The sequence below is a fragment of the Octodon degus genome, unplaced genomic scaffold (genome assembly GCF_000260255.1).
Source record: "Octodon degus isolate 3935 unplaced genomic scaffold, OctDeg1.0 scaffold00153, whole genome shotgun sequence".
Taxonomy (NCBI): Eukaryota; Metazoa; Chordata; class Mammalia; order Rodentia; family Octodontidae; genus Octodon; species Octodon degus.
Genome location: NW_004524729.1, coordinates 1,224,459 through 1,234,335, shown reverse-complemented (window position 1 = coordinate 1,234,335; position 9,877 = coordinate 1,224,459). Strand labels below are relative to the sequence as shown.

The 9,877-nt window shown below is 46.4% G+C and overlaps 1 protein-coding gene across 1 annotated transcript in view; it reads left to right on the top strand.

The window, feature by feature from the left end:
* Positions 1-9,877, top strand: part of LOC111812943 (EF-hand calcium-binding domain-containing protein 6-like) — a 45,366-nt gene that overhangs the window by 32,046 nt on the left and 3,443 nt on the right. The window contains exon 5 of the mRNA XM_023702529.1: positions 7,076-7,224. Within this exon, the coding sequence (XP_023558297.1) occupies positions 7,076-7,224 (149 nt within the window). The remainder of the gene's footprint in view (positions 1-7,075; positions 7,225-9,877) is intronic.

Below are 9,877 nucleotides of genomic sequence, written 5' to 3'. Positions count from 1 at the left end.
AGTTAGAGATAATAGATCAATGTATCTATGTGAATTTAGTATATTATCTGAATGATTTTAAAATATTATAGCGAGTGTTGGAAGAAGTGTAGTTTTTCAGTAGTTATTAATGAGATAATTTATTAGCCATACGGTTTTGGGGAGAGTTTATAACCATCTACTCTTCACCAAAATAAATTGTAAGAGCATCAACTATTTAAATCTAAAACAGATGATATCAAGGATGTTTTTAATGATGCTGAATTATATTAGGCACGCGCTCGGCCACCGGGCTGTACCCCAGGCTGAGGTGGAGCTTTTTAAACTTTGAAGTCTTCAGGGCATGAAATTTGACTACATGACAATGAAAAAGATTCTGAGCAGCAAAACTTGGTGCAAACATAAGACCAACTTTGCAAAATGTACAAAACATGAATGACAGATAATGTTTCTCGACATACATCCAGCTTTTGCAAATTATTAGTAGAAAATTTCTGGTGATGGGTAAGCTAAGAAAGCCGGCAATGGCAAGGATGTTAGAGAAAAGAGCAATTCAGTATCTGTCCGTAGCCTGGTAAAACCTGCTTTTTCTAGTTGATGTCGATGAAGCACTTCGTTGTTTGCACACAGACATGACCATTACAAAATGTGCGACTATTACAAAAGAGTGTACCCAATTCTGAAACACATCAAGAAGAAAGTGTTAAATTGTCTATAATCCACTCCCCAAAACAGATGAAGGCAGCCCTTGAGGAACACAGTCCTAAGCCTCTCTTTCTTTAGGCATGGAAGGATGGGCTGCATCCGTGGGTAGCTGTGTGAGTGGACTGACAGGCAAAAATAATTATTTATTGACTTAGTTTTTACTCAGTATAACTGGCAAATAAAATCATGTCTATTTAAGGTGCACAACTCCATGTTTTTATATTTATTTATTTATTTGGTACAGGGTCTCACTGTGCAGCTTGGACTCATAGCGATCCTCCTGTCTCAGCCTCCCCAGCGCTGTGGTTACAGGCGTGTGCCACCATGTCCGGTTTCAGGACAGCGTGGCATGCCTGGGTTCTGGGGCTGGCACAGCATGTGTTACCAGAGAGTGAACTTGGGTCCTTGCTCTTGCCAGGCAGGCGCTTAGACTGCTGAGCTATCTCCCCAGCCCCAATGCCGTGTTTGTAGATACAGGTCCGTTGTGCAGTGATTACTACAATCGAGCTAATTAGCGTATCTATTGCCTCACATATCGATTCTTAATTTCTCCTGCTTAGGGACATTTCATGATAACACCAGTCACAAAAATACTCTTAAGCAAAAAGAAAGATGCAGTTGGCATCTCAGTCCCAGAGACGATCCAGTTATGTGAACGTCACTGTAGTCACTTTGTTAGTATCTCTGTGCATTAATGTGTTTGTGTAAATAAAAACCGGCCTTGCTGTGCATACTGCTTGGTAACCCACCGGGGGGGAGGGGAGGGTGGTGGGCGTAAATTCTCGTCACGGTCATGACCTCTTAATGATATAACTAGAATTCTTCTGTGTGTCCCAGTATCATCCCTTATGCCCTTTCCCTCTTGCTGCCTTTCTCTTGGCTAATAAAAATCTCCCTTCTGCTCCTGTTCATCTTTTTTAGATTCCTTGTATTAGGGAACACTGTGATGGCTGTCCTGCACCTGGCTTCTTTCTCTTACCGTGGTGACCTCCAGTTCCCTCTACCGTCCTGCAAATGGCACAGCGTCACTCTGCTTCGGAGCTGAACACCACTCCGTGGTGTGTGTGTAGCACTTTTTCTTTCTCCATCCACCTGCTTTTGGGGTGTTTTGGTTTGGTTTGGTTTGAGTCAGGGTCTTGCTGTGTAGCTGAAGCTGGCCTTGAACTCTGTGTAGTCCAGGCTGGCCTTAAACTTGTGGCTGTCCTCCTGCCTCACCTCCCATCCATCCATCTGTTGACAACACAGAGGCCAGTTCCGCACCTTGTCCGCTGTGAACTGTGCTGCACCATCGTGGGCATGCAGGTCTCCCAGGGAGCCGACTTCATCTGCTTCGGACGTACACCACCAAGCGGGTAGCCCGGTCTCGGTTTTAGGCTCTGGCGGAGCCCCGTCCTGATTTCTGTAGTGACTGTGCTCAAGATGTTCCCTCCAGCACTGTGGAAGGGCTCCTTTGCGCAGCCTCACCCGCACTCACTGCTTTCGTGCCCTTGCTGACAGCCACTCTGACTGGAGGCGGAAGCTCCGAGCAGCTGGGCTTTGCACTTACCCGAAGGCTGAAGTTGCTGGACACCTTTTGATGTACTTACTGGCCGCCTGTTCTTTACAAAAATGCCTGTGCAACTCATTCGCCCATTTGCTGTGGACTATTTGATTTTGAGATCTTGCTATGTTTTCGACATCACTTCTGTGTCCCGAGAGTAGCTGACACACCCGTCCTCCTGTCCTTTAGGCCATCCCCTCTCTCGGTTAGCTGTTTCCCTTACTGTGCAGAAAGATCCCTTGTAATGTCCTGCAGTCCCATGTGGCTGATTGTCGCCGTTCTCTCCTGCGTGGTCGGGCCTGGCCCGGAAGCCTTCGCCTGCGCCTGGGGCTTCAGGCTTTGCCGTTGTCTCTCCGGGCACAGTTTCAGAGTTCCGGTCCTAGACCTCACGCTTGGACCCATTTTGAATCCTATGGAGTGAGAGACAGAGCTCTACCCTCAGTCTCCCCGTACGATGTTCAGTTGCCCGCACCACTGGGGAGAGGGCTGTCTCTTTTCCCTACAGATGTTTTTGGATTCTCTGTCCAGAATCGGATGGCTGCAGCCCCTGAGCTTGCTCCTGGATGCTCTGCTCCACTGGTCTGTGCGGTGATTTTTTTTTTTTTTCTCACTGTGCTGCTTTTTGTGAATACGTCTTTGTAAAGTAATTTGAAATTGGGCATTGCGAAGCCTCCAGCCCTGCTCTTTTTACTTAAGATTCCCTTGGCTAGTCTGGATTAATTGTGTTTCCATGTGAATTTTAGAATTTTTTTTTTTTTTTCTAGTTCTGTGAAGAATGCCCTCGGCGTTTTGGTGGGGACTGCGTCGAGCCTGTCAATCCCTTCTGCTCAGATGACCATTTTGGTAGCACCAATTCTGTCTTCTAGTGTCGTCTTCAGATTTTTTCTTCGGTGTTCTGAAATTTTTTCGGTGGGAGTCTTTTACTTCCTTGGTTAAGTTGATCCTTGGTGCTCTTTTTTGTTTGTTTTGTGTTAAGCTATCGTAAATGGAATTGTTTTCCTGGTTTATTAATTTACCTGTTTTTTAAAAAGAGGATCTTGCTCTGTCATTCAGGCTGGCCTCAGACTCAGCAAAAGCCCAGGCTTGCTTTAAACCAACTGTGCAAGCTGATGGTTTGAATGATGATTTTAGATAGACATAATTTTATAAGAAAAATGATCATGTTTTAAAAAAAATAGAACATTTAATTTAAATTTGCTTGGCTTTCCCAGCAGAGCAAACACCATGATCGTAATGAACCCTCCTGAGTTTTCTCAGGGACCAGGCAGCATCCTCTGGGTCTTCTGCAGCTCGGGGACTTGGGCACTGTTGTCATCTCAGTGGGGAAACTGAGGCACGCAGCAGTTAGAGAACCTGCCGGGGTTGCTCCAGGCTCCTTACTCTTAACCCCACAGCCCTGTCCTCAGGTGAAAGCAAACACAGCTCTGGACTTTGGATGAATAATTCTCTGTCACCAGACCTGGTAGGTCCCTGAAGGGAGGGCAAGGAGAGATTAAGAAAGCTGCCGAGGTCGGGGGAGGCTGTGCTGCGCTGGAGGTCGCCTGCAGACCCAGGGCTGCCCTTTCCTGAGCCCGGCGCTGCCCGCCCGCCCCTCCTCGCGGGTTTTACTGTGTGAGGGTTGTTCTCCGAGTTTATGGTCTTTCTAATCTGTCTCTTACCGTATTCCCCCTGGTTGTTTGCCTTCATTTTATATTTATACAAATTTAATGTACATCACTATAGTTCAATGCTCACTGCAGTTTCTCTTTCAGAGTTCTTTATTTTGATTTATTTTTTGGTTGGCTGGATTTCATCGTCAGGTAATCTCTGCAGGAAAGGCTGGCGGGTGCTCTGTTCTCTTTGTTTTTTCCTTACGAGACTTCGTTCCTTTTGCTTTGGTACCCGAATAACTTGGCTGGGTAGATTGTTGTCCCCCACTTCCTTACACCAGAGTGTGAATATTTCTCCTGCTGTCTTTAGGCACAGGGTGTGGCAGCAAAGAGCCTGGGATCAACACAATTATTTTTTCCCTGGTAGCTTTCCTGCCTGGATGATATTTTTTTTTTCTTACTCCTTGAAATTAAAAAAAAAGCCAAACTAAGCTACATCTGATGAAGCCGCCTGAAATTCAGCATGTTCTCTACATGTATAGGCTCAGTTCTGCCTTCGTGTCAGGGACATTCCTGAAGTCCTAACCCTCAAATCATCTCCCTCCCCCTGTCCCCACTGCAGCCTCCCCTTCCTTGGAGGTAGGGGCCCCCCAGGTCCCCTTGCTTTGTCTCCTCTTTGTCCCTCCTTAATGGCTGTCATTGGCTCTCAGTTTGCTTTATTCCTTTGTCTCATTTTTCTGCCTTCAATATTCTTTCAAGTCATTTCTTTAATATTTAAATTCCATCTTTATCTCTCATTCTTGCTGTTTATACTTTTATTAGTTCCTGTAATGATGTTATTAGTATTTTTTTTTTATCTCCCAAGCTCTGAAATATCTCCTCTCATCTCTTTCATTGTTTTATAATTTTCAGGACTTTATTTTAATGAATTCATATTTTTCTTGAGTTCATTTTTATGCCGTGAAACTTTGGCAGGGGATTTTGTTCCACATCTCGTGGCGTGAGTTCTCTGTTTCTCCCCCCTGCCCTCCCTCTTTCTTTTGCTCCTTTTTTCCCTCTCTCTCTAGCAAGTTTGCATAGTTTCGAAACCATTTCTTTTCACCCTGTCTGAGCTCAGGGTGAGATCCATCTGTGTTATGGACACAGCTGCACCGTCCTTGTCACAGCTGCAGTTTCCTGCTGTCTTAATGCCACACAAGCCCTTTCTCCTCCCTTGGGAGGACGTTGCCGCTGCCCCTCGCTTTGCGCCAGCCCAAGCGTTGCCACCTCAGGAGCTCCCGTAGGTGGCCCCTGGGAGCCGTGCGCCCTCGGCTGCGGAGAGCTCCATCCACTTCTCTAATTGTCAGCATCTCATTGTTTTCCCATTATGTCTCCGCTCCTACCAAAACCCCACAAGAGCTGCTGTCGCCCCACATGTGTACTGACCCTGGACATGGCTAGACTTCTGTGCTCTGGCCGCTCCGACGCATGCGGTGTCTCAGCTGTGGTTGCATCATTCGTTCCCCTGCTTGGCAGTGCATGAGCGGCTTCTTACAAACTACAACCTTTGTTTAGAACAAGCTTGATGGAGATACCTCCACTTCTGCGTCTTTGTGCAGTGTTTCCCACCTGCCCAAACTGTGCACCTTCTGATAACCAGTAAACCCGGCAGAACATTCACTCACCTGGCCCCACATGGAGTCGGGAGAGGCAAACCGAATGCACACGGGTCATGCAGCCTTTCACGTGTTGTAGCAGAAAAGGACAGTGTGTGTGTGTGTGTGTGTGTGAGAGAGAGAGAGACAGAGAGACAGAGAGACAGAGAGACAGAGACAGAGAGATCTCAGAGCTCTCACTCAGGTGGGGACCAGGAAACGCTGAGGAGCAGCCTGATTTCATTTGTGTGACATTCCCTGGGTTAGTGCAGTCGTGCCCGGAGCTTTGCAAGCGTCTTGTGTGAACTGGCTGGTGAGACTTCCAGGTTGCTTTATTTCCTCTTTATACTCTGCAGGGCTGCTTGCATTTTCTTAAAAAGGGCTCTTACTTTCTGCACAAACAATGACAAAGAACATTCTTAAAAGGCTACACCCTCCACCAAGAATGTGTTCCTGTGTCACCAGCTTCTGTGGTCCCCAAAGCTCTTGATCATACCACAGACATGCTACTGAAAAAACACACTACTGGGGACCAAGTGTCATTAAGGCACAAAAATGGACTTCCTGGAGCCCATCGAGACACAGAGCCCCTGTCCACGCGGGACTCTCCTGCACGCGCCTCCTCCTGTCCACCTCCCTGCAAGGGACTTGAACAAACTGAACTGCATTCGGAGCTAGCTGCGTACAATTTTCTGAGCAGCATAGATCTTTCTAAGAAATTTAAGTCTCTAGATATTTTTAAAGATTCTTCCCTTTAGTTCCCAATATTCCTGGGCATATTAAGGATATTCTACCCAACACGCTTCTGTGTTCCTCCGGTGGGTGGAAATCCTCACACGCACATGTCCGTGCCACAGCAGGGTTTGAAAATAGTCTTCGCCACTCACCAAGTGGACGGTTATTTTGTTTGCCTTCTTGTCTAAGTTAGCAGGAGAAAATGGATTCAGGTGAAGTGGGATGGTGGAAAATATCAGAGAATGTTGTTATTACTCAATAACAAACAGCAGGAAAGCCTTTAGGAAGAAAACCAGTCTGCACAGTATTTTTATGAGTCATAAAATCAGTGGTTAACCTACTTCACTGCGGTTTAGGAATCTCCGAAACAAAGCTCAGTCACCCAGGGTTTTGCAAAAAAAAAAAGAAAGGACTATTTAAGAAATGCCAAAAATGTACGTTATGTAATTCTGATATTAATTGCTTTCCTTATTGTGAAATCAACTTCTATTTTTAATCAAATGCTGCCGGCTTGCGTGTTTGTTTGGCCTGCCTTACTCAGGGGTGGCTTCACAGCGAGAACGGCTTGAAGTATATTAAGAAAGATGCATCAAACTGGCAGATCCACCGAGCATTTTTAGTGCCGAAATTTGAGGTGGCCCTGTGGCATGTGCTGCTTTTCCCCATGAAACTTGTCTGCCTCATCACTGAGAAGCAAAGGCTGAGAATGCTGTTTAGTAGCGAACTCATCAATTAATCATTTGAAGTTCGGCACATGCCACAGTAACCTTTTTGATCAGTTTTTGTAGAGGAAAATGTGAAGAGGTTTTGGTTAAAAAAAATAATAAAGTGATCAAAAAACTCTATCGGGTTGATTTTTATGAATGCATCTCCAAAATTTTAATTCATTGCAGTTTTCAAAGTCCATTGATAAGATTGAAAAAGCCCTCAGTGCCGGGGACCCCTCCAGAGGTGGCTACGTCTCTTTGAATTACCTCAAGATTGTCCTTGACACCTTTGTCTACCGGCTACCAAGGAAAATTTTCCTCCAGTTAATGAAAAGGTAAGAGTCCCACTGTTTCTGTGGCATCTTTGTCCCCAGACGTCAATTGTGAGGATAAGGAAGAGTGTCATTTATATTTTATTAGTGTTTTAGGCTTTTGATTATTGAAAATTCAAAACATGTAGGAAGGTAAAGAGAATAATAGAAGGGATCTGCTCGTGTGCCGTCTCCCAAGCTCCAACCATCCTCCTGCCTCGCCAGCTCTTCAGCAACCCCATATTGATTGAACCAAACATCAGACACCACAGTTGCCATCTGTCTCTCTGAGAGATGCAAACTCTTTATTTATTTCATTTTATTTTTTAAAGTTTTGTTTTGTTTTGTCACCCCAAGGTCTCACTATGCAGTTCAGGCTGGCCTTGAATTCACAACGATCCTCCTGTCTCAGCCTCCCAAGTGCTGGGATTACAGGTGTACACTGCCATGTGTGGCCTGTAAACTCTTTAAAACCAAGGCCATAATAGTAATTCCACATTGCATAATCATATCAATACTATTGATAAATATCTAGCCAGGACTTCCCTGATCATCTCGTGGTCTCTTTTATAACCTCTGTGAATCAGAGCCAAATCAAGTCAGAAACTGTGATGGGGCCGTTTGCCACAATTCTTTTTTTAACCTATTGGCTTCAGTCCATTTTAATTTGGAAGTAACCTCAGTTGTGGCCTTGTAAGTTTCCTCCGTTCTGGCTTTGATGACTGCAGCCCACAGTGACAATTCATGCTTCCCTGCCTCCCTCCCGGCCCCTGCCCAGAACTGATAGACCCACAGAACCATTGCGTATTTCTACATGTTTGTTCTGCACAAGGATTGTCCAGTTAGTGCTCACCAGCTGTGGACCGACCGTCTCTTTCTGTAACGTTTACAGCCACTGTTGGTTCTACCTAGAGATCATGAAGCAGGGCTCTCTGTGCCTGTCATCGGCCCGAGCACTTCTACAGGGCGGACTTTCTTTCGCCACTGCTAGTGGCGAATGGGTGGCATGAGAGGCCTGCTTCTGTCCCCTCTCTCACATCGGCTCCCGAGAATTCTCGGGAATGGGGCTTTCCTGCCCTTCCGTGAGTAACTGCTAGGAATGTTTGACGTAAACCTATTTGATGTGTTTCAGTTCCTTACAGTTTCGTTCTTACTGACAGTCGCTCCCTCTTGGCAGTGGGGCCTTTTCATGATGGCTCCTGGGACTATCGAGGTGGCCATAACAGCCTTGGATCACTTTCTTGATTTCCAGGATGACAAAAATATTCCAGGTTCATCTTGTCTTTCTTGTCCCTGAGACCCGGAATCAGCCATCTCCAAGGGTCCCCACCCTTTTCACGTGGCGGTCTGGTCACCAGCGGCCGAAGTCTGAGCGAGGGGTGCACTCAGTCTGTTTGTGATTCCTGGTAAGACAGAGAGCCTCTCCTCAGGGGAAGTCGCAGAGCAGCTGGTGGGCCTTGCCCAGTGTTATGCTTTGGGGTTACCGAAAAGAGAGAGCTGAGAGAAGGGTGAGGAAACACCACAGACACTGCAGTGGGGGTCCACTGCTGGGAGCTCTGCGTCTTCAGCAGCACTCTGCATACCCGGAGAGAACTCCAGAGTGAGAAGCAAAGTCCAGCCGCAAGAGTCAGTCTCCCACATGTCAGGAATCAGCCTCATTGTCCTCGACACATGGTGAAGTTTTCAAGTTGCTTTCTAGGGGGCTAAACGTTACAGCCATTTCTTCCTTCACTTTCAAGTTCTACACATAATCATTTCATAGTAATAACAAAAATCAAAAGAAAACAGCATCCTCTACCTTGTCTAACAATTTTTATTGTTCCACATTCTCTTCTGTCTTGTATCCACATCTCTATATCACTTTTATGCATTTGGAATCAGGGCTTGACATTTCCCCACCTTTGGCTTCGAGGTCTGCAGAATGAGCATTTTAGTGGATACGTAAGATGCCACTCGGCTCGCGTTCACTGAGCCCCTTCTGGGGGCCTTTGTGGAGGGGCTTAAAATACAGAAATAAACAACAAATAGTTCTGCGCCCAGCGTGGCTTAGGGGGTGGCGGATAGGATGAGCAGGTAGGCTGGCTGTATTTGAGCCCAGGGTGACGAGGGACGTGGGGATTGCCGAGTGCCACCTCACTTACCCAGCATCCCCAGTGGCACAGGGCACAAGAGACGTGCAGAGCAGGCGCTGAGTGCCAGCATTGCCCATGGCAGCGTGAGGATCCCTGATGCCGAAGCAAATCCTCAGGGGCTCCAGAATCTCAACTTCATGGAGCGGCCATGGCTCCTCGAGTATTTGGGATGTATTTTGTGATCTTCCTGCCTTATCAGCCGCCCCAGTAACTGGGATTGTAGGAGTGTACCGCTGTTCCCAGCTGACATTGGAATTTTGCTAGAGAAGACATTCAACGTGTAGACTGTTTTAGTAACATGGATTTTTTAGCACTATTAATTCATCAGTCCACGAACATAGGATGTCTTTTGATTTATTGGATCTCCTCTCTGTGTCTGTCTGTCTGTCTGTCTGTCTGTCTGTCTGTCTCTGTCTGTCTCTCTCTCTCTGTGTCTCTGTCTCTGTCTCTCTCTGTCTCTGTCTCTCTGTCTCTCTCTCTGTCTCTCTCTCTGTCTCTCTCTCTCTCTCTCTCTGTCTCTCTCTCTCTCTCTCTCTCTCTCTCTC